This window comes from Lynx canadensis, chromosome F1 (genome assembly GCF_007474595.2).
Source record: "Lynx canadensis isolate LIC74 chromosome F1, mLynCan4.pri.v2, whole genome shotgun sequence".
In the NCBI taxonomy this organism is placed as follows: Eukaryota; Metazoa; Chordata; class Mammalia; order Carnivora; family Felidae; genus Lynx; species Lynx canadensis.
Window position 1 is genome coordinate 15,662,462 of NC_044319.2, and position 25,949 is coordinate 15,688,410.

Below are 25,949 nucleotides of genomic sequence, written 5' to 3' on the forward strand. Positions count from 1 at the left end.
TTTCTGATTTGGCTGTGTATCCCCAGCAGCTTGCACATTGCAGGGGCCTAAGACAGATATGTCAGCCCCGCCTACGCACGCGTCAATCATACACTCCACAATGAGGGGCAACATTGTGCCTATACAGTGCGATAGGAGACCTACAAGCTACGGATAAATAATTCCTAGCTTTTTGTGACTACACCCATTTTTCTATGCCTTCTGGTGGGGAAAACAAAGAAGAAGAAGGAAACTTCGGTATTCAAATACTGTCAGATCAGCTGTGAACTTGCAAAGTGGTCATCCTCAGGATTGGAGGAAGTGGCTAAGAGGACAGGCAGTATTTGAGGCGATCCGAATCTCCAGCAAAGGGCGCGGCTACTTCCTGAGCCGCGCCGGAACCTTTTGGCGGGCTGTATGAGTTCCAGAAGGAACGATTTAGGAACAGGACCGCTTCCGCTGCTGAAGAGAAGAGAGGGGTGGGGAGGAAATAGTTTGAGGATCTGATCCTGCCTGCGCTAGCGGCGGCAGTGGAGCAGGCAGAGAAGGGGGGCGGCGGCAGAGAAGAATGACAGAGCCGGTGAGTTAGCCGCCCTTAGAGCAGGAGACAGTGGACAGCGCCCAGAACTTGCTTGCAAATCTGGTCCTAAGTGCTGAGCTGCCGGGTGGGGAAGGGGGCCGTGCTTCGCCCGCCGCCTGTCAGTGGGCGCCGAAACGGGCTTTTGGGGCGCTGGGGCTGGGCCTCGCGGGGCCCCAGACTGCGCTCTAGCTGGCTGACACCCCTACCCGGGAGCCCTGGGGACGCTGGGGTTCTTACCCTGCACAGCTTCCCCGGACAAGAGCTGGAATTCGGGGGAAGGAAATGGGTACTGTGCGTCCCATTTAACCCCTCGGGACCTACCGAGGTCTTGCCAAGTGGGTGTTGGACATTGTTTCGGGCACTGAACGAGGGCTTGTAAGGAGAATGTTAGTCTGGAACAGAGCTCTGCTCCGTTCGTGCTGCCCGACTGTCGGAAGCGGAGTCGTTTGTTTTAAAGGCAAATGCCGCCCCCTGCTCCTGTCACTTCGGGACAAGTTAAAGCTTCAGATCCGTTGTTAAGCCAGCGTGTTCCCCTATCCAGTCTATCCTCTTATTACTTCTGTGGGTAAATGTGTTCTGTAGGTATACTTGATAGTGAGGCCAAAAGTTAAACGTCTTCAAGCACTTTTTGAGGAGAGGCCAAAACTAACCTAGCAATCAGGACTGTATAAGCGCGCTTTCTTCACTTTCACTTATAATCGTTTAGCTTTCCATGTCTATATCCAGACTGAGGATAGTCATCTTAAAGGCACTAAGGTTATGACGGTGCAGATGCAAAAGGCCTGTGGTATAATATGATGTAAAGTTTTTTTTTTTTTATCACTGAACGAAATGATTATATAGAGATTGTTACTGGAAAAATCAGAAATAGTTTTTTATTAAGTTACTGCTTTTCTGTTGTCTTAGGTTCGGCTGTAGAGTGTGGTGAAGGGTACTTTTCATGGTGCATGGAAGGAAAGCCAATGCGCAGGTAGGCTTTTAGGAGGAAAACCTTCAGTTTCACTGATTGAAATTCAACATGGAATAATTCAGGACTTCATTTAATTTTTTGAAAGGGTTTTCAAACTTTACCAAATTCTGCTGGAACTGATGATTCTTGTTCTAAAATAAATCAAAAGTATTATCTAGAATTAATCACATTTTAAATAAGAGCCCAATATAGTACTTATATGTCTAAAGAACGTTATGAATTTTACGTAGTTGTTAACATTTAAATTTTCCTTCTTGCATGGTAATTTTTGTGATAATCATTAAGTGTGATATGATACTCTCTGAGTTCCTTAGTCTTCAATTCTCTATAGAATGTAGAAGGTTCTGTTGCCATTGAAGAATAATAATAATTTGTAATACACTGTACGTATACCTAATTATGGTTTGGCCTATTTTATTGATGATCAATAGTACATTTGTTCTGTTAATTAAAATAGCTGCATTGCAGGAAAGATTCTTGGGGGACTGAAAAAGGTAGTGGACATAATAACTTAACCCATAGAAAAATGGAACAGAGTGTAAGATTATATAGACAATCATAAGCCCTCCCAATTCTAAAGTTGATAATGTTTTTTCTTAATCTTTTCTAACAAATAGATCTAGAGTCATCAAACAAAATCAGCCCAGTTCTTTTTCTTTGTTCTTTAAACTCATTTCACATTTATTGAACTGTATGTAATCATTTGTTACTTAGCATCAAAGAGAAATGGCTCTGGCAGAGCCAGAGAAGAGAAAAAAACATTTTAGGGGAAGAAACATTAAATGATGGGGGTATGACTTATGACTTAGGACCAGGAACAATAATATATATTGTTTTCCAAATCTGTTATTGATTTTTTGATTGACCTTGAACTGTTTACCTTCTCTGTGCCCCAACTTATTTTTCTAATGTATCTGACCAGGATATTGGGAACTAATGAATGCTTTCAAATGCTTTGAGATCTCCAGATTAAAGATGATATGATGTAACAAATGTCAGTATCTTATTTGTATCTAACTTCCTGTAGGAATAATATTTGACTGCAGTGTACATGAAGAAATTAACATCTATTAAATGCTTTACCACTTTATCCTGTATCATCGTTGCAAAAACCACTGATTGCTTCTCTTCCTCATTGCTTCTGTTCCTCACCTGCCATAAATGTCATATCTTATGTAATTGCTAAAATAAGAGCTTATTATTTTTTAAAAAGAGAAGGCACAGCGTGGGAATGTCTTTGGTTTATCAGTAATTTCTATATAAAATATTCACTTACTCATATCTACATGCTTTTTTTTCTTGCTTTATTATATAATACTGCCAGTTATTCAAAATCATGTTGAGAGAATTCTTGTGCCATTAATTGTCAAACTACAGCTCTTTCTTCATCACCATCACTTGGCCAGAGCATTGATCTCGGATTTAATTTTACATTTGCTTACCTTTCCCTGCTTCGCTGTCATTCTTGTAGCTGCAGCCCAGAAGGCAGTCTCTGTGCAGTAATGTTGGTTTTATACTTAGCTGCTATTGGAGAAGCTTTGAATAAGAAGTAACTGTATTAAGATTATTTGAATACACGTTTATTCTCCCTACTAGAGAATTTTGAGTCTTCTATACCTTTGCATCCCTGGTGCCTAATGATTCCTGAATAATCATTTAAATGACTAAACAGTACCTGCAGACTTTTTCCCTGCGTGCTACCTGCCAAAAAATATGAACAAGAAAAGGCTGAAAACAAGTTCGTTAAAGGTATTTTAATGCTTAATTACAAAGTTTTATGAAATTGATTGACAACTTACTAGTAAAGCTTCATTGAATTCATTTAAATAGCCATTATGTGTACAGATACAAAATTTAAAAGATACAATAAGATGGTCAGTGAAAAGTAAGTCTCCCAATGCTGACCCCAGCTCCCAGTTCTCTTTATAGGCAACCACTACAAACAGTTTCTTATTCATTTTTCATAAACATAATGGACATACAAGCATACACAACAACTCTCCTTTTCTAAAAACATTAATGTCAGCATACCATGCTCATTCTACGATATCTTTCTTTTTTCACTTCACACATTATCTTGTAGATTATGACAAATACATATAGACCCACCTTATTCTTTTTGCTAGCTACTTAGTATTTCATTGTCTGTAAGTGCCATATAGTTAACCAGTCCTTTTCGGAGACACTTAAAGCTATTTCAAATATTTTGCTATTACAACCAGTCTGCAGTGAATATCCTTGCCAGTTGTTTTTGCCCAAATGTGTATGCATAGAATAAATTCTTAGATGTAGAATTGCCCAAAGAGTATGTGTGTTTGTAAATTTTGGTATATATTGACAAATTCCTTCCTTAGAGATTATACCCAATCTAGTCTCACCAAAAATATGCCTGTTTTCCCAACATATTATTTTTTAATGTTTATTTATTTTTGAGAGAGAGAGACAGAATGTGAGCAGGGAAGGGGCAAAGAGAGGAGGAGAGACAGATCCAAAGCAGGCTCCAGGCTCTGAGCTGTCAGCACAGAACCCGATATGGGGCTTGAACCCACAAACTGCAAGATCATGACCTGAGTTGAAGTTGGATGCTTAATGGACTGAGCCACCCAGGCACCCCTAAGATATTATTTTTTAATCATGTATTTCATTTAGAGATACTAAATCATTTTGCAATGTAATTATTTCCTTCCTTAAATATATAAATAGGAAACTGAGCCTGATTTTATTAGGAATTGATTCATTCACTCGCCAAACATTTCTATAGAACTGATTATATGCCCATATACTGTATATATGCAGATGAAGAGATGGAAAGACATGTGAATAGACACCATACTACAATATGAACAGAATTTTAATAGAGATGTAAACATAGAGAAGGGAACTTCTGCTCTGTGAAGATGAGGAGAGCTTCACAGAGATGGTGATATTTGAGCTGGATCTTCTAGAAAGGATAAGGATTTGCTTTAAAGTAAAGAATGTACTTTAAAAGATACGAATTTAAAGAAGGAAGTTAATTAAAGACCCCATAAACAGAAGGAACATCTGTGCTGTGCCCCCACCTCAAAAAAAGACACCAAGACCTGCAAGTATATGACATGAATGGAATGGTGAGTATATCTGCAGTGTAGAGCATGTGGGGGCAGAAAAAGTGAAACAGGGAAAAATCACAGAGAATTAGGCTGCAACCATGGGAAAGAGTTCGGCTTTATCCTCTAGGTATTTAAGAACCAGTGTACATTGTTATATAGATTAGATTTGTTCTTGGGGCTGATCTTTGGGAGGAAAGGGCATAGACTAGAAAGAGGGAAGAAATGACGGCAAAGAAACTAATTACAGGAGTTGTGGTTTAGGTGAAACCTGACGGCGATTGGAAGTAGATCTGTGGCAGTGGGGATTGAGAGAAGAGGATGGAATTAAGACTGTCTAATAGTGACATCAAAAGGATTTGGTGGATATAGAATAAGGAAAAGGTAGCAGCATAAATGACTCTAAGGATTTCAGCTTGGGAAACCAGGTGATGCCATGATGAGATCAAAAATACAGGAAGAGGCACCAACAGGTTTCAGTAAGCCAGAAGTAGTTTCTCTTTCATACGTTTTAAGATTCGTATGTCTAGGAAACCAGCCAACAGAGATAGCCAGCATATAACTGGAATATGGTTTGGGACACAAGAGAGCAGAAGAGATGCAAAAAAATTGCACATCAGCAGCCCACAGAATGTTCTTGAAGTTGTAGGCATGAATGAGGGTAGAACAGAAAAGGGGGGATGCCAAGGACAGAACCTCAAGATCAGATGAGCTTCTCCTCGCTTCAAACAACAATAACAATCCCATTCAGGTCTCATATCTTTAGAATTTCCTATTTATTTTAATCCGTCTAAAATGCATGTTTAAAAATAGTAGTGTAAAATGTACCTGCTAGTGTAAAATGACTCTTCCTTGGTGTGGCATGCACTGTAGGTTAGCTTGCTGAACAACTGTTCTTCCTTTCCTTTACTATATAGAAACAGGAACATAAAATATTATGCTTGGTATCATCATCTTCTTTGCATTTGAGATGGCTGTATAAGACAGTGCTGCCAATGAAATGTCAGCAGAATCTGCTAAGAGGTATCCTAGGGAGGCCCTGGCTGTCCTGACGTAAAGGGAGGCTAGCTTGTTTGCATGCTCTTCCTCCTTCATGCCTTGATGGCTGGACCAATCCTGATACTCATTTTACCCAGTAAGCAGGGATGAGGTATTTTAGGGCTAAAGCATTTATGACCTGTTTTCAGATTAAGGGGTTACAGCCTGACTTCCTGGTATGGAATCAGGTATGGAATTTATGTAGTGCTAGTGGGTGCCCTCCTGGTAAGCAGAGCTGGCACTTTGGGTTATTATTTCTGTCTTAAGGGTTTTTATACTCCTATCTGTAGTTTTCTCTTTTTTCGAGCCTGCTTGGGACTTTAAATAATGGTCAGTTTAGCTGAATCTTTTTTTTTTGTTTGTTTTTTTAAGAGAAGGCTGTTAATTTCCGAATTAAAACAGAACTTTTGAAGTATAAAGGGAGAGATGTTCGTTTAGGTAGGGAGCACAATTCCAGGCTAAGAAAAGATTTGCAGGTCTTTGGACTAGGAGACAAAACTTGGTTATAAATGCTTTAGAAGCAGAGACTGTGTTTTCTAAACTTTTTATTGTGTTGATTTCAAATTATGTTAACCCCTTACACAAAATGGCTCTTTCCTCAACTAAGAATATTACTTTTGGAGTAAAAGGTCTAAGGAATGTGTGACATGGTAGCCCTGAAATTTGAGGGTGGCTTACACATTTTGGGTGGGTAGAGGTATCAGTGTTCGTGGAAATTACCCATCTCTTTACCTACCCCACATTTCCTTGACTTCCTAGATTGTTGGGACTTTTAAAACAAACTTTTAACTATAGAGTACAAACATAAATAAATACATTCTTGTGGGGCGCCTGGGTGGCTCAGTTGGTTGAGCGTCCAACTTCAGCTCGGGTCATGATCTCACTGTTCCTTAGTTCAAGCCCCACGTCAGGCTCTGTGCTGACAGCTCAGAACCTGGAGCCTGTTTCAGATTCTGTGTCTCCCTCTCTCTCTGCCCCTGCTCATGCTCTGTCTCTCTCTCAGAAATAAACATTAAACATTTTTTTGATAAACACACAGATACATAGATACATACATACATTCTTATGACTTTCACCTTTACTTATTTTGACTATTCATTCCTACTCACACTGAGAAAAACTTTCTCTCTGGGATAATAAGTCTTCATAACTTGTTTTCTGAGAATAACCTCTGGAATGCCACTCTATCAGTTCAACATGCCTTTGCCCCTACTGTTTCTGCAACCACTTCAACCATTTTCTAGCCATCACGTAACTCCCTAGATTGTGTGGCATCCAACTCTTGATTAATGCAAGCATTTATATTCCTTGATTTGGACTGCTGATTACTGCTGGAAAAAAGAAGCCATGGGGAATTCATGCTACTCTAATCAGAATCTTTAATACTATTTGAGCCAGGGGTGCCTGGGTGGCTCAGTCAGCTAAGCATCCAGCTCTTGATTTTAGCTCAGGTCATGATCTCACAGCTTATGGGATTGAGCCCTGCATCAGGCTGTGCCCTGACAGCGTGGAGCCTGCTTGGCATTCTCTCTCCCCTTCTCTCTTTACCCCCACCCCCTACTCTCTCTCTCTCCTCTGTCTCTCAGAATGATAAATAAAAAATAAACAATTAAGACGTATTTTATTTGAGCCAACAGAGTTATCCAACAGTAAATCTGTAGGTCCCTGGTTAATGCTTACTCATTCCCCAGTTAACGCGTACTCACTGCCTGAAGCAGCTGTGTCACACCTTCATGCATTCTCTCATGACCCTGTCACTACCCCTCTCACTGCCAGCAATGGCCTGCTCCCCCAACTTCACAGAAAAAATAGAGGCCATCAGGTATGAACTTTCCCAAGGCCCTGATACCTCCTTACCACAAAATAAATGTATCTGTTTCCTCATTATCTCCTCCCCCTTACTCCCTTACTCTGAGCTCTTATGTAAGCCTTTCTACCTTTTGTCAAAGAGTCATTCCTCTGTATTTTGGTTCTGTATACTCCCCCTCTTCAAGGATCTCGCACCATCATTTATTCTCTATTATTTTTTTAAATTGCTCCCTCTTTCTCATTCTTCATATTAGTATATATCATTTTCTAGTCTTCTTCCACTTTAAACTGACATTAAAGGTCTCTTCTTGTCACAGGCAAACTTCATTTTGGAAATACTCCATACCCAGTATCTCTTTCTTTACCTTCATTAACCACTGCCATTGGAAACTTCAGGTTTTTACTGAAAATTTAGGGATAATGAAGTTTTTTGACTATTCATTATTTTCTTACTGGCTGTCTCCCCTTAGATCACAACCTGCCACCATTTTTATCAGTGCCCCCCTTTCCTTTCCCATGTGTTATAATTCTCCCTTCTCAATTATTGTTACTTTATTATACTGAGCAGTTTAGTCTCTTTGTTACAATCCTGATATCTCTAGTAGAAGTGGTTAAAAAACAAAATCTTAATGTCTTTAGATCATATTGAATGTGTGGCATGGCTTCACGTAAGATAGAGTGGTAGGGACTGTGGCGAACTAAGAGTACAAGCCCTCCTGATGGTACTCAAATGCAATTTCAGTTTCAATCTCAAAACAAAACAAAACCTGTAAGCAAAACCCTTCTGGTGGTCTTTATCATTCTAGGGGGACCTCACCTTGCCTTTCATAATTAAAGGGCCTAAATACTCGTTTTCTCAAAAGCAGCATCTGTCTCTGAAATAAATGCTGTTCCTTTCCCCAGAATGTAAAATAACAATAATTGAAAATTTATAATAGCAGTTTTTTTCTTCTCACTATGTAGAGATTCAGTTGTAGTAATTATAGTTTCTTAAACTGATTCCATAATATCTGATGCTTGCCTTATAGAATTGTTTAGATTTATTGACATTTTGGGTAAGTGAATCCTTCTTGTTTAATTTATATGTTTGACAATATGTTTTACTTTTTTTTTCCTTTATAGCTGCATTTTGAATTCTTGCTTTCCCCACTCTGTTATTTCCCTTCAACTTAGGTCAGTATATTCTTTTTGTAAAAACTGACTTCCACTGAAAAAGAGATTTTTATTTTATTAGTCAGATTTTATTAAGTCAGTCATTTATTCACATTTTAATGTGTTTAAAATTACCTGCTTGCTAAATACAGATTCTAGAGTCATATCACCAGAGATTCTGATTCTCTAGCACCTCAGGAGCCTGAATTTTTATTAAGCACCCTCATATATCTGGTGTCAAAGAAACACAATATTTTAAAAGTGAATATAACAGCCTAGTGGGAATTGAACAATATCTAGTAAATAACAATATCTAGTAAAGAACAATATCTAGTCTTCTCACATTTTCATTTCATTTGAAAGAAAAGCCACACATTCAGACCATGATCTTAAATCTATCAGTACCATGTTTAGAAAATATGATAATAATGGAGGAAGACCCTCTGTATACAAGAGTAGTTGGGGGCGCCTGGGTGGCTCAGTTGGTTTAGTGTCTCTTGATTTCAGCTCAGGTCATAATATCCCAGTTTTTGAGATCAAGCCCCACGAAGCTCTGTTTCAGATTCACTCTCCGCCCACCACCTAGCTCCTCTTCTACTTATGCTCTGTCTCTCAAATCAAAGTAAATAAACATTTTTTAAAAATATTTTTAGGGTGTGGAGTTTGGTGAGCTCTTTATAGATTTTAGATACTAGCCCTTTGTCCGATATGTCATTTGCAAATATCTTTTCCCATTCCGTTGGTTGCCTTTAGTTTTGTTGGTTGTTTCCTTTGCTGTGCAGAAGCTTTTTATCTTCATAAGGTCCCAGTAATTCACTTTTGCTTTTAATTCCCTTGCCTTTGGGGATGTGTCGAGTAAGAGATTGCTACGGCTGAGGTCAGAGAGGTCTTTTCCTGCTTTCCTCCTCTAAGGTTTTGATGGTTTCCTGTCTCACATTTAGGTCCTTTATCCATTTTGAGTTTATTTTGTAAATGGTGTGAGAAAGTGGTCTAGTTTCAACCTTCTGCATGTTGCTGTCCAGTTCTCCCAGCACCATTTGTTAGCAACGTGGATGGAACTGGAGAGTGTAATGCTAAGTGAAATAAGCCATACAGAGAAAGACAGATACCATATGGTTTCACTCTTATGTGGATCCTGAGAAACTTAGGAACTTCCTGAGAAACAGGAACCCATGGGGGAGGGGAAGGAAAAAAAAAAAAAAAAGAGGTTAGAGTGGGAGAGAGCCAAAGCATAAGAGACTGTTAAAAACTGAGAACAAACTGAGGGTTGATGGGGGGTGGGAGGGAGGGGAGGGTGGGTGATGGGTATTGAGGAGGGCACCTTTTGGGATGAGCACTGGGTGTTGTATGGAAACCAATTTGTCAATAAATTTCATAAAAAAAAAATATATATATTTTTAGGGACGCCTGGGTGGCGCAGTAGGTTAAGCGTCCGACTTCAGCCAGGTCACGATCTCGCGGTCCATGAGTTCGAGCCCCGCGTCAGGCTCTGGGCTGATGGCTTGGAGCCTGGAGCCGGTTTCCGATTCTGTGTCTCCCTCTCTCTCTGCCCCTCCCCCATTCATGCTCTGTCTCTCTCTGTCCCAAAAATAAATAAAAAACGTTGAAAAAAAATTTTTTTAATAAAAAAAAATATTTTTTAAAAAAAGACTAATTTACTAATCAAAGCAAGAGTAAATTTCTAAATTCAAATTGGTTAGGAAATTTAGAATGCGTGGCTGATTTTACCGTTTCACATTTTAACTACCATGTTTTTGGTATCAGAATGCTTTGGGCTGAAAGTCCTGACTCAGACTAGCATAATCAACATGGAAATCTTTTATTTACATAACCAGAAGGCCAGAGGTCGGGTTGGGCTCCAAGACTGGTTGATGCAGTGGCTTGGTAATATCATCTTGGACCCAAGTTCTCTGTCTCTCCAGTGTAGTTTGTGCAGTGTCGGCTTAATCCTGCCCTAAAATTGGTCTCCCATCCCACCACCTACCAGTGTAGAATGCTGCATTCTTCCTTGTTAATGCCCTGCAGAAGAAACTCCCTAAATTATGGAATGTAAATCTGTTCCTGTAATTTGATGACCAGCTTAGGTAAGAGAATGCCATCAGCTAAATGATTTGAAAGAAGTCAGGATTCATCCTTCAAAACATGGTCATCTTCCCCTGAAACACACGGCTAGAAGAGGAACAAAATCAAGATTATGTTAAAACTTGAGAGAGTTGATGGTAAAATATGGTATTAATAGAATTTATCTTGAAGTTATGTTTTTCATCAGTGCTAAAAGAATACAAAATCTGCTAAAGTTATTATACCCTTTGGTTTTAGATAGACTGATTCTTTCCCAGAATTGACAGAGTCTTTCGGGGAGAAGGCAGAAGCTCTGTTTGGTCTCCCTAGTTTGTTAAATGTGGATAGAGTCCAGAATAATCCTTTCCACTTGCCTCCTTAAATCTTAAAATACATATAGATTAATCTTGTAAATTAAGTTAATAAAAATGTTATTTGAGTTCAGTTTCTTTTTTGTGTATATTTGTAATGTCATTTGTTCAATATTGGAATAAAAAGCCACAGATTGAAAAAGCAAATAATTTGAGATCTTCTTGTTTTTCTAGATGAATTTTTACTTGGACAATAAAGCTTGCCGCCCTAAGATTTAATTAAAACCTTTCTTAGGGTTCTGTCCTGGGGAGCAGATCACACCTCAGTTTACCGTCCCACCCCCAACTCTTTAGAGTATTTATTTCATCAGACTCCAAACAAAGAAGTTGTGAATATAGATGTGACAAGGTGTGAACACAATCTATTTCTAGGACCCTTATTATAACTTCCTTTCAAAAGGTGCCCAGAAAAATGTACCAAAAAACTCGCTTTTCTGCCAGTAGAATCCCGTGGTTGTAATAAGAATAATGGAGGATGTGCGCTCAGAATTTTAAAAGTACACATTTACAAAAACAAATAGCATAACCATAGGAGAAATAACTTAGTGTATAGAATTAAATATGGCTTCTAGAATTAAATTGCTAGAATTAAATACAGCTTCTCAGAACATTTAAAATGAGGTACTCCTTAAAGTGTCAGCCTACCGGTAATCCCTGTTGTCATTGCTTCTCATTCTCCTAAAAGGGCAGTGTGGTCTAGCCATGTGGCAATATGCTTGCTTTTTTTTCCCTTCTAAGAATGACAACCACATAAATCAGATTACCAGAGTCATTTCTGTTTCAAACACTCAATCCAGTTGCCTAAGATACTTTGGAATTGTAAGGCACTGACTTCAAAGTCAGAGGACCTACATTCAGACAAATCCCAACACTGTCACTCTTTGTGAGGTAAGTGTAATTATCCCTATGTTACAAATAATTAACTTGAGGATCAGGAAGTTAAGCAATTTGCCCAAGATTATACCTAATAAGTAATGGAGGTAAGGTTTGAACCTGGCTACAAGCTTGCCTGGCTACAAACCTGGTTTTGAGAGAATGAGACAAGAGTTCGGAGGGTATAATTTATTTTGGCAGAAAGAAAAGTTGAATTCATTTAACAACAATTTAGTGAACACTAGACCCCGGTATTGGGATATAGCAGTGAGCAAAAGAAAACAAGGGCCTTGTTCTCATTGATCTTATATTCTAATTAGGCGATAAAGCCAATATAGTATGTCAGGAGGGAATATATTTATGAAGAAAACTAAAGGGTATAGAGTGGTAGAAATAAGAGATACTATTTCATATAAGGTGGTGTTGGGGAGAAGGAATTTCCTCTGCCATTCGAGGTCCTTCAAGCTGGACTTAGAATCAAATTAACAATGAGACAATGAGGAAATCAAATTCAATAGCATCTGTAGAGGGAATCCACGCAGACATGGAAATCCCAAAGATAGGCAACATGATGCTTATGTGAGCTAAGGCAAGGGGTATTGGACTGAGGGTACAAAGGGGAGAAAGACCATTAGAAGGGAAAGATGTTTGGAAAACAAAGGTATCCTATTCTGCAGATTAGTTTCTTAGATAAAGAGGAATCTCTGTCAATAGCTGTCTTCCTGGTAAAGCAGGCAGTTGAAGGGGAGGTGAAGAGCTTTTTCTGAATCTGCTGGGTTTGGATTGCTTTTATTTACATATATATATATATATATATATGTAAATAATATATATATTTTTTATATATGTAAATAATATATATATATTTTTTTACGTTTATTTACTAAAAGAGAACAGGGGTGGGGCAGAGAGAGAGAGGGAGACAGAGAATCGATCCGAAGTAGGCTCCACACTGCCAGCACAGAGCCCGATGTGGGTCTTGAACTCATGAACTGAGATCATGACCTGAGCCGAAACCAAGAGTCAGATCCTTAAGCGACTGAGCCACCCAGGTGACCCAGGATTGCTTTTAACTCAATGTTCATGCCAAAGTGTCCCATCTTTAGATGGCCTGCCCTTGGCCCCTACAGTTGTGTGATAAGTTGGCATTTGAGCAGAGATCTGAAAGAAATGACAGAGTGAGCTTCATAAATGTTTGGGGGAAAAAACTTTCAGGAAGAAGGAATAAGAGTCTAAAGCAAGAGAAGTCTTGGTATGTCCCAGAAAATATCAAGGTAAGTCTGTGTGACTAGAGAACAGTGGGCAAGAGTAAAGCAATAGGAGATGAATTCAGAGAGCGAGCCAGGGGAAGAGTCATGTCGAAGCTGGTAAACCTTATATTCTTTGTTTTTGACTGAGTATTTAAAGCATTTTAAGCAGAGGAGTGGTGTAATCTGACTTTTCTAAATGATCAGTTAGGTTCTTTAGAGAAGAGAATATAAATTGGCAAAGGTGGAAGCAAGAAGACTATTTATGAGACTATTACAATATTACAAAAGGGTGAGAATAGCCTGAATTAGGGTGGGGCTGGTGAAGATGTAGAGAAATAGTTGGAATCTAGATATTATTTGGAGCTAGAATGACAGGATTTGCTGATGGATTGGGTTTGAGGGTGTGTGGAAGGGAAGAGGCCCAAGATTTTTGGCCTGAGAAACTGGAAGAATGAAATTGCTTTTTATTAATCTGGGGAAGGCTAGAAGAGAGACATGGAGGAAGGTAGAGAATCAAGGAATCAGTTTTAGATGTATCATTGAGATATTTTCACTTGTGTGATACAAGACATTCATATGGATCCAAATTCAGAATTTATTCAGACAGAAGATAAGGCCCTTTTAGCCATTCACATATGGATGATGGGAACCATGAGGTTAGACGAGTTCCCCCTAAGAATGTGTATAGAGAGCAGAGAGGACAGACCTTTGGAGAATGACCTCATTTAAGGGAATTCTTAGCAAGTTTGCAAACCAGACCACTGATAAAAGTATAGAAACTACCTGTTATTTTTTTTAAATATAATTTGTTGTCGAATTGGCTAACATGTAGTGTGTACAGTGTGCTCTTGGTTTTGGGGGTAGATTCCCAGGGTTCATCACCTACCTACAACACCCAGTGCTCATAGAAATTACCCATTATTAAAAGTCAGAATCTGTACTCATACAATAATTAACAGCACAGGTTTTTTTTTTCTTGCTATGGTATACTTTTAAATGAAAAGACAGAGATGTAGAAATTAGCTTCCTTATTGTATGTAGGTGAAATAAAAAATTGTTTATATCTAAGTTCAACAGTACTGTCTTTATGTACATCATTATGGTTACAACAAAAATGTTTTCATTTCAACATGCAATGTCAATATTAAAATAGGAATTTTTGAATTTATCTTGTCTTTAATGTTGGTTCTTTTTAAAAGAAGCTTGATTGCACCACTGTTAACCGTGTGATTTATTCTTTCAGCATCTACCATGTACAAGGCATCATTAAGCATTGTGATTAAAAGCTTCCTTGATTATTTACATGGGTGGCAAAAATTATCCTTTAACTGCTCAGCTTTTTTCAGTCTGTAAATTACCAAGCATAAATGGTGCTGTTTCTACCAGATGTCAGGAATTATGAACAGTTTGTGTTCTAGAATACAGAATCACCTGTGGGCTAAGGCCAAGCATAGAAAGCTTGAATTTATAAGTACTTTGGAAAAACAGGTTGCTGTTGGAGAAAGGAAAAACTATGTTCTTTGTTTTCAGGTTGTGCCTTTGTAATGTAAATGTAGTTTCTTCTTCCCAAAATGTCCTTTTCTAGTCTCTCCTTCCCAGGGGACCCTCTCAACACAGGTGTTTTATTATACCGTAGTTCCTGTCCATGCTACAGCTTTAGGGGTAGTAAAGTGATAACTGTCCCCTGAAGGCCAGATGTTAGACTGTCTCAATATAGATGATTAAGTCTGTGAGACTCACATGAGGGTGACCTAAAACTCAGAGTCACCTATGCCTCCTTTTAAATAACATGATATCTCTGGAAGAATTATTCATGAGAAGACTGCTTAGTGAGTGTAGAATCAGAAACAGAAATATAATGATCTGGACCATGGGTATGGGATATTTCACCTAAGTTCCAGAATAACCCAATGTAATATTCCTACTTCACAACAAAAATACATACCCTTGAAGTAACCTTGTAGCTTATGCCAATCAGATCTAGGATCTTTCCAGTATAAACAAATACTATACCGATTTTTGCCTTTCTGACCACAATTTTTGTCCTGATTGCCCTTTCTCTGGTTATTCATGTATCCCCTCTTCTAGATAGATTCCCTGATTGCCTCTTTATATTCCTTTGATTTTTTTCTCACTTCAAACAAACTGCTTTGTAAATTATATGCAATTAGTAAATATGTGTTAAAAGAATAATTACCAACTTAGAGGAGCATAGATTTTTTCATGCTGGTAGATACAGTGTGATAATTATGAAAATCTGAGTATCTCCATTATAATTATTTGTCAATTTAAGTTTGTGGCATTTACCTAGGAAGTTAACACCTCAATTTCTACATATGAAATATGAACATAAGGTATAAACTTGCTTCTCTTATATATTACCTGGAATCACTTTTTAAAAGGTAATAACCCTTGACTATTTTAGAAATGTTTAGAGATAATTCTGAAAATTTCTTAGACCATCCCAGGTTTTTTTAAGCTGGAAAAGGAAAGACTTAGGTTCAATTTTATTATGCTATTTTCCTTAAGCCTGACATTCATTTTGTGGTCCTTTTACCAAGTTACTTGACTCTTCTGATAGTCCACTGGTGAAGTTCTTCATGATGACTAGACCAAAATAATCTGCGTTTAACTGTAGCTTTCTGGGCTTTAAAAAGTTGTACAGAAATTTGGATATCCATAAGGAAAAAAACTGAAAATCTTACTTTGAATTGTTAAATAATTCTACATCTCCCTTCTTTCCCTAACCCAACATTCACATCAGTCACATTATTAAATGTTTACAGTGCCCCAGGAGATAGTTGTAGTTTATCCTAGAGTATCAGGAGACCTGCTGTGCTACTGAAAGAAAGCTTCATGATTTTAAAGAAGTCACCTAACCAAATCAGTTCCTTCATCTGTTAAAGGAGGGTATTATGCTAGATGATCTGATGATGCATTCTATTTCAAATCTCAATCTCCATTCTTCAAGCTAGGTAACAAATTATGACAAGCAAGCAAGGTTGCTTTTCATATTTAAAGGTTTCTGGATGGGGTGCCTAGGTGGCTCAGTCTGTTGAGTGACCTACTTCAGCTCAGGTCACAATCTCACGGTTTGTGAGTTCAAGCCCCATGTCAGGCTCTGTACTGACAGCTCAGAGCCTGGGGCCTGCTTCAGATTCTGTGTCTCCCTCCTCTCTGCCCCTCCCCCACTCGTGCTCTGTCTCTCTGTGTCTCAGAAATAAATAAACATCTAAAAAAAAGTATTTAAAGATTTCTGGAGAACATTAACATGTAAAATTTATTAACACACATATACCCTGATCCTATGATGTTGTGTGTATCAAATTTGAGAAATTTACAGAGCTGTCACCCTCATTTTTTCCAGATCCCTTTTTAAAGGAAAATAGTTATTACAGCCTCTCAAGAGGGTGTCCTTTAGCACAGTTAGGGTAACACATACTTACATGTACAGGAAATGCCCAACTTATAGACTTCCAAAGTCTGCATGTAAGAGTAGCTTCCCGAGCTCCAGCCATCATCCCACTCAAAAGCCACCAAACACAACAGCAACAACAAACCCTTAATCAATCCCAAAATGAGAAATGGTCTTTTCCTTCTCCTTGAACCTCTTGGCCTTTGTGTCTTCGGACTTCAAAATTCAGGTCAGAACTCTATGTCAGTGGCTTTTAAATTTATTGCTGTAACATAGAGCTTACAAAGGGACCCAATTATATAGATATATATGAATCCGTGTGTGTATACAACACACAGTTGAAACAGTGAACTAAAGGGAATATATGCCAATATTTTTTCTTATGTTTCATTTTTTCAGTGCTGCTTATGACACACTAAGTTTATTTTACAACTAAACCTAGCCCCCATTTACAGCACTCTTGCTACAGAAGTATATAAGCCTCCAAATACCTAACATAAAATTAAATGTTGGGGAAAGTATTCATTTCTAAAGTGGGGAATAATGTCTATTTATGGACCTATATATTTCTTTTGTAACCATAGTAAACCTTCCTTGATTCTGACTGATTTGGTGGGAACAGTTGGAAATATATGGTACTTTTAAACAAATGAGGCTTATTGTCAGATTTAATATCTCTGTCCCCAAATTAGTCTAACAAAATCTTTGTACAGAGGCTCCTAAGAATCCTACTAAAAAACTATTTCACCTGCCATCTTCTTTCCCACTTGAATGTTCATAAACTGTGAAGAAAAGATTTCTAAGTAAAGGTAAACTTCAATCCAGACTTGCTGGATTACTATTCAAAATTTATTTAAATATTAATTGAAGCATATCAACTCAGACTTGATTTCTAATATGGATAAGCATAATGACCTCATTGGAAAGGAACGTAATAATTCTATTACTACAATAGCTGCAATTTAAAATGTAGCAAGCCCTGAACTGGAAGCTTTTATGTGCATTATCTCCTTTAATCTTTGCCAATATAGGATAGATGCCCATTTTACAGCTGAAGAAATTGAGGATTACAGAGGATAAGTAACTTGCCCAGTAATTGTCAGTACTAGCATTTCAACCCAGGCCCATCTTTTCTACAGTGTATGAAACTTTATGCTGCTGGTACAGAGTAGCCATAGTACCCAACCCTCAGAGTGGTTAGACTTGAAGGGAAAAAGAAAATCTTAATTTAAGATATGGTAAAATATTTTTGAGACATCTATGGTTGAACTTATACAAGGGGAGGGAATTTTAACTCATTTCTCCCTGTGAATGGCTTCTAAAATATTTGGTTTGATTCTTTCCCTTTCTAGGAACAAACTAATATGATTAACTACATAGTTATTTACTATATTTCCTCACTTATAAGTCATATGGTTCGTTTAAGAACTTCTTAGTAGTGTAAGTTGCATTAAACGTATGCAAAGCTTTTATTAGCTGACAGTCTAGCATGTATTTGTCCATATAATTTGTCCATACCTCAGTTTTCTTTAATGTTACAAAGTTCTATCTAAGCTTTCCTCTCATTCACAGACAAAAGAATGTCTGGCCACCAGTAATTATCTGTAGCATCCTGTTAACACTAGTTTTTGTAGCCTGTGCTTAGGATTTTTTTTTTTTTTTTAGTTTTTTTTTTTAGTTTAGTTTTAGTTTGTTTTTTACTTAGGACCATTGTGATCGCCTGTATAAACTGTGAAAACTATGCATATTAGAATAAAGGAAATACAGTACTACATATAAAGTTAATTTTAGGGGCCCTGGCCTCCCTTTTTGTTCCTTTCATGCAGCATGAGCTATATTTTATAACTTTGGCTGAACTTGAGAGAAGTCTAAAATATTGCCATTATAATGAGATAGAAACATTTCTGTGTTGTAGAAAAAGAAATATCAACATTTTGGCTAAGCCAGATTAAGGAATTAAAGTCCATAGCTCTGTTTTGTGCAGAAAGAATAATTTACAAATGTTTTTCATAAATTTTTATTGATGTATTACAGGTAGTTTGTAAAAGATGTGGCCTCAGACATTCTAGTCTGAGTACTTCTGAGATGGAAAAGGAATTGTCCTTTATTTTATGGGAGTGCATAGTGAAAGTACTCTGATTTGGCATTAATGCTGTTTTTCAGAAGACTTTAAGGAAGTTTATGCGTTCCCGTGTTCTTAGAATGGAAGCCCTTTGGGGACTTAGTTCTCCCTTTTGATTACCTGCAGGTTTCTTTATCTCTTTACTTATGAACACTTTATGGCAAAAGTGAGTTTCTAATAATATTGCCATCATCTCTTCTCCCTCCTTCCCCCATTCCTGTAGGTGTACCAACATTCGACCAGGAGAGACTGGAATGGATGTAACAAGCCGCTGCACCCTTGGAGACCCCAATAAACTGCCAGAAGGGGTTCCCCAACCCGCCCGCATGCCCTATATTTCAGACAAGCACCCTCGACAAACCTTGGAAGTGATTAATCTTCTGAGAAAGCATCGGGAGCTATGCGATGTGGTGCTAGTTGTGGGCGCTAAGAAGATATATGCCCATCGAGTCATTTTGTCAGCCTGCAGTCCCTACTTCCGAGCTATGTTTACAGGAGAATTGGCAGAAAGCCGTCAGACAGAAGTAGTGATCCGAGACATAGATGAGAGGGCTATGGAACTACTGATTGACTTTGCGTATACCTCCCAGATAACTGTGGAAGAGGGCAATGTTCAGACCCTTCTGCCAGCTGCTTGCCTCCTCCAGTTGGCAGAAATACAGGAAGCCTGCTGTGAATTCTTAAAGAGACAATTAGATCCTTCTAATTGCCTGGGCATTCGGGCTTTTGCTGACACACATTCATGTCGTGAGTTGCTAAGGATAGCAGACAAGTTCACTCAACATAACTTTCAAGAGGTGAGTTATACTTGGTGGTTTGAATGCATTCATAATCTATTTGTCAGGAGAGCAATATGAGTTCACGTTCTGCTAACTAACATGTACCTGTTTGGGTATTTACTGTGGATTCTAACTTATAATATCAAAGAAATAAGTTATTATCAATTCTCAGCCTGGTTTTTATTTAAAGGCCAATTTTATGTTCTGTCAGCAAAAGTTAAGGTTTAGGGATTTGATTCTCCCTAGCCATATTCATAAACTAGTTTACAAGTCAGAAAACAGTTCATTGATTCATTAATAAACTGTATTCAGTTTATTAATTCATTAATAAAGATAATGATAAGATATGGTAGTAAACAAGATGCCCAGAGTGTTCTCATGGAGGTTATAATCTAGCAGAGAGGATAGCCATTAATGCATAATCACACAAATAATTAATTATAATTAATAGGTACTACAAAGAAGAAGCCTATACTATTAAACTCTGATTTAGCAGTATATTACAGACAGATTTAACTTTGGTTCTGGAACAGATCAAGCCAAATTCTGAGACATGAAAAAGCATAACTAGATTGAGAAACTGAAAGAAAACCAGTGAGACCCAGAGAGCAAAAGGGAAGACATTACATAACGATTTTACAGAAAGACCAGAGCCCGATCACACTGGAGTTAATAGACCATGTTAAGAATTTGAAATTTAATCTTAAGAGCAACAGAAAACAATTAAAGGGCTTTAAGCAAAGACATGGTCCCTTTTACACTTTAATATCAGTCACTCTTCTCTCCACCAGGATAACCTCCTATGGATCAAAGATTTCATTTCATACAACATGAAACCATGAAAATATTAGAAGATGACATGGAGCTATTCCTTTTTAATCTTGAAGTGAGAAAGGCCTTTCTAACTGACTAATCCAGAAGGCATAGAAGAAAATATTGATAGATTTGGCTACATAAAAATAAAAAATTTTTGCATGGTAGAACAAAATAACAGTAGCCAGACAAAAGTTAAAGACAAAGCAGGGAGTGCCTGGTTGGCTTAGTCAGTAGCATTGCGACTCTGGATATCAGGGTTGTGAATTCGAGCCTCACAATTACTTAAAAATAAAATCCTTTAAAAAAGGCGGGGGCACCTGGGTGGTTCAGTCGGTTAAACATCCGACTTCAGGTCATGATCTCGCAGTCCATGAGTTTGAGCCCCACCTTGGGCTCTGTGCTGACAGTTCACAGCCTGGAGCCTGCTTCCGATTCTGTGTCTCCCTCTCTCACTACCCCTCCCCCACTCACGCTCGCTCGCTCTCTCTCTCTCTCTCTCTCTCTCAAAATTAAACATAAAAAAAAAAAAAAAAGACAGGGACATCTTGGTGGCTCAGTGGGTTGAACATCCGACTTTGGCTCAGGTCATGATCTCGTGGTTCATGGGTTCAAGCCCTGCATCAGGCTTGCTGCTGTCAGCACAGAGCCCACTTTGGATCCTTTGTCCCCCACTTCTCTCTGCCTCTCCCCTACTCGTGCTCTCTCAAAAATAAGTTAAAAAACATTTTTTAAAAAAACAGTGCAAACTGTTTGCAGCTATCACAGTAAATATCCTATCACAGTAAATACTCTCTTTAATATAGCAAGAGATCCTGTTGTTCAATAACCTAGACCAATGATCTAACCAAAAAATGGGCAGTAAACAAATTCAGATTGCTCTTAAACATATGAAAATCTGTTGTAGCTTTTTCAGAATAACTGAAACACAAAACTATACCAAAGTACTATTTTTTATTTCTTAGATTACAAAATTGTAATCTATCAGATTACAGATATCCAAAAGTTTGATTCCTTCCCCTGTTGACAAGGCCATGGAGACAAGGCAGTAGAGCTGCATTGCTAGTGTGAACATAAATCAATGCAACCTTCTTGAAAGAAAATTAGGCAGTATTTTTCAAAATTACACGCTTTTGCACACTGTTTGACTCAGCAGAGAACTTGTACTACAAATGTACTGGAGAAGGGAGCAATTTGAGGAGATAATATCATGGGTTTCATTTTACATATATTCAGTTTGAGACACCCGTGAGATGTCTAAATAGAGATACTGAGCCGGGCCACTGTTTAGGAGTCTGTATCTTAGAAAAGAGGTTAGACTGAGATTAAAATTTAGAAGTCATCAACACAATAATTCATAGCAATTAAACTACGGTGGCTTAATCCTTTTCAGGCAGGATTTAACTCAGAAACCATAAAAGATTGGTAAATTTGATTGCATAAAAATTGAGAATTTTTGTTCTTTATAACAACAATAACAACAATAACACCATAAACTAAGTCAAAAAATTAGCGTCAAACTCATACAGGGGGCATACATGACAGAAAGAAAATTTTTTCCATAAAAGTCATACAAATTCAGTGAGAAAAAACATGAAAAACACAATATAAAAATAGGTAAAGTGTATGAATAAGCAATGTATGAAAGGAAATATTCAAATGTAAATAAACATATGAAAGCTTAGTCACCCTTACACATAATTAAAGAAATATACATCACAATAATATACCAGTGTTCAAACTGTCAGTTTGGAAAAATAATTTTTAACATCATTGAAAAAAATTCAAATTTATTAGAAATTATAAGAAAAAACTTTCATATACCTCTTACCCAGGTTACCAGTTGTTAACATTTTGCTACATTTGCTTTACCATTCTCTGCTTGTTATATCGAACATTTTTCTCTGAACAATTTGAGAGTATATGCATATATCACACTCCTTTACTCTTAAACACTTCAGTGTGTATTTCCTAAGACCAAGGGCATTTTTTTCTTTTAACATAGAAGTCTCTTAGGACAATTCATTCATTGGGGCACCTAGGTGGCTCAGTTGGTTAAGCATCTGATTTGGCTCAGGTCATGATCTCGTGGTTTGTGAGTTTGAGCCCCACATCTGGCTCTGTGTTGACAGCTCAGAGCCTGGAGCCTGCTTTGGATTCTGTGTCTCCCTTTCTCTCTGCCCCTTGCCTTCTCTCTCTCTCTCTCTCTCTCTCTCTCTCTCAAAAATAAGCACACATTAAAAGTTTTTAAAGACAATTCATTCATCAAATTGATGAAATTTTTTTTATATATATGAAATTTATTGACAAATTGGTTTCCATACAACACCCAGTGCTCAAATTGATGAAATTTTACATTAATAAAAACTTTATTTAATCCATAGTCCCCATTCCAGTTTCACCAACTGTCCCCATATTGTTCTTTGTAACAATTTTTTTTTTCCAGTCCAATTTCCAGAGCAGATGATTGCTCTGCATTTAGTTGTCATGTTTTCTGAGTTCTTGATAATCTGGAGTAGTTCTCTCCACCTTTAAGAGTATAGGCCAATTAATGTAAAACATCCCTCAGTCTGAGTTTGTCTGATGTATCCTCATGGTAGATTCAGTATTGACAGGAATACTACATAATGATACTTTGTCATTCTCAGTGCATCACAGGAAGTACATGGTATCCATTTGTCCCATTACTGATTGTGTTAACTTCAACCACTTGGTTAAGTGGAGTCCCCTAAGTTTCTTTCCTATTGTTACTATTTTTCGTTTTGTAGTTAGTAAAAACTTTTACAGAGAGATACTTCAAATCCATGTAAATATTCTTTTCCTTATCAAACTTTCACTCATTTTCACTCATATACATTGATCATTTCTGCCCAAATCAGTCATTACTATGATGGCTGTAAAATGGTGATTTGAAAAAACCACTCCATTTTTCTATCAACATTCTGCTATAAGGAAGAATTTTCCTTGTTCTGAATGATTGATTAGCATCATGGACTCACTAGGCTCTTATTCTAGTTAACGGATTATAGTCCTTTGTTACCATTTATTATTTTGATGCTTGATAGTCTGATTTATCCTTCCTGTGCTTATTTTTGCAAAATTAAGCAGACATATGCATTTTTTTTTAATTTCCATTTCTTTCCGACACAAAAGGTAGCATTCTGTATATTCTTTGTTGCCTTTGCCTTCTACTTAATTTATTCTGGAATTCGTTCCATATCAGTTCACAGTTCTCTCTCCACAGCGGCGGCGTTCTCCTTGTGTGTACCACAAAGTTGCTCAATCAATTTCCTGTTTGAGCATTTGCATGGTGTTCAGTGTTTTGCCATTACAGATAATGCTGCAATGAATAGACTTGTATATGAATATTTCAGTGTTGTTGAAGGTTTATCTTCAGGATAAATTCCTAGAAATCAGACTGCAGGGCCGAAGGTTGACTGCATGTGTAATTTTGTTAAATATCGCCACATTCCCCTCTATGAGGATGAACCATTCTGACCGTAATATATGCCATAATAATATGAGGGTGAATATTTCCTCATAGAGTCACTAACAGAATATATTGTCAACGTTTTGAATTTTTGCCAGTCTAATAGATGGGAAGTGGAATCTCAGAGTGTTTCAGTTTGCATTTCTCTTAAGTTGAGTATCTTTCATATCTGTCATGTTTATGAATTATTTATTATCTTTTGCCCATTTTTCTGTTAGATTTTTAAGTCTTTTTTCTATTCAGTGTTTTAAAGTTCTCTCTGCATTAACAGTGATAGCCTTCTCTCTGTGCTACAAGTTACAAACTCTTTTTTCCCAGTTTACGTTTGCCTTTCAACTCTACTTATGGTAATTTTTGGTCATGGAAAGTTTTTTTTTTTAATATTATCAAATACATAAATCTTTTACTTTCTTGCATCTGGGTTTTGAGGCAAAATTTGAAAGGCTTTTCCTACACTTAGGTTACAGAGGAATTCACCCATATTTTTTCTAGTATGTGTATGATCTGAGTTTATCTTGTGTAGGGTGTGGAATATGGACTTACTATTATCTTTTTCTAAATATTTAGTCCCAATACCATTTATTTAAAAATCTTTTTGAAACAGTGATTTGAGATAAGATCTTTATTATACACTGAATTTCTGTGTGTGCTTGGTTCTAGACCTTCTATTATAGGCCATTTAGCAGCCCCATGCTATTTCCTGCAATGTTTTAATTATTGAGGCTTTGTAGTATATTTTAATACATAGTAGGGCTAATACCACTACCGTATAACTCTCTCTTTCAGTGTTTTCCTAACTTTCTTGCATGTTTATTTTTCGAAACGAGCTTAGTATCACCTTTTCCAGCTTTGAGAAGAAAACTTGGTATATTTATTGGCATCACATTAATTTACAAGTTAACTTAAGAAGAATAATTATTTTTATGATGTTGAGTTCTATTCAAAAATGAGAGATGCCTTTCTGTTTCTTCAGTTCTGTTTTTTTATCTCTCAGGAATGTTTTATAGTTTTCTTCATTTAAGTTTTCTACATTTCTTAAGTTATTCTAAATGTATTTTTTGTTGCTATGTAAAGTTTTTTTCCCTTTACTATAGCTTCTAACCAACTACCATTAATGTATATGAAAGCTACTTTACTGGATTTTTTTATTCTTTGAGTTATTTACACTGATTCTTTAGAGTTTTCTGAACATCCTGTCATGTCATCTGCATATCGATAGTTTTATTTCTTCTTCTCCAGTTGTTAATGACTTTTTTTTTTCCCAGTTGTTTGGCTTAATACTTCTAGTAAAATGTTAAATGGTAATGGAAATATTGGACATACTTTGTTTCTGGCATTAGTAGGAATGACTTTAGTGTTTTCCCATTAATGAATATACTGGTTTTAGGATTGAAGTGTGAATATTTTATCATATTAAGGAAGTACTCACGTACTTCCTATTTTCTTGGATTTTTTTTTATAAGGGATGGTATTGAATTTTGTCAAAGGTTTTGTCAGTATTTATGGAGATAATCATATGAATTTTCTCCTTAAACCCATTATTATGAATTCTTTTAAATGAAGTCCTAAAATTAAAGCATCTTTGTGTTTTTAGTACACACATTTTGGTCATGGTGGACTGTTAATGTGAGTTGGAATCTATTCACTAATATTGTAGACAATGTCTTTGTGTTGATACTAATAAGTGTTACTAATCTTTAATTTTCTTGTACTATCTTTTTCATGAGAAGTTGTGCTAGTTTTATTTTCTCATTTTTATTTTTTCTTTATTTTTTAAATTTTTTTAAGTTTATTTTTAAGAGCGAGCGAGAGAGAGAGAGAGAGAGAGAGAGAGAGAGTGGGGCAGGGGGACAGAGATCTGAAGCAGGCTCTGTGCTGACAGCAGAGAGCCCGACGTGGGGCTTAAACTCACAAACTATGAGATCATGACCTGAGCCGAAGGCAGATGCTTAACCAACTGAGCCACCCAGGCACCCCATTTTTATTTTTTTAATGTTCGTTTGCTTTTGAGAGACAGAGAGTGCAAGTGGGGAGGGATAGAGAGAGAGAACTCAAACTCAAAGAACATGAGATCATGACCTGAGCTGAATGAAGTCTGATGCTTAACTGTCTGAGCCACCCAGGCGCCCCTTCTTGTGCTATCTTTATCAGGTTAGATATA

At 37.2% G+C, this 25,949-nt stretch overlaps 1 protein-coding gene across 2 annotated transcripts in view; it reads left to right on the forward strand.

Annotated features, from left to right (window-relative positions):
• Positions 1–256: 256 nt before the first annotated feature.
• Positions 257–25,949, forward strand: part of KLHL20 (kelch like family member 20) — a 65,035-nt gene continuing 39,342 nt past the window's right edge. Inside the window, exons 1-3 of one of the 2 annotated variants that reach the window (XM_030302576.1) lie at positions 257–559; positions 1,466–1,529; positions 18,930–19,503. In XM_030302576.1, coding sequence (XP_030158436.1) covers positions 1,507–1,529; positions 18,930–19,503 — 597 coding nt within the window. In that variant the 5' untranslated portion in view covers positions 257–559; positions 1,466–1,506. The remainder of the gene's footprint in view (positions 560–1,465; positions 1,530–18,929; positions 19,504–25,949) is intronic. The other variant, XM_030302575.2, reaches the window with a different exon arrangement.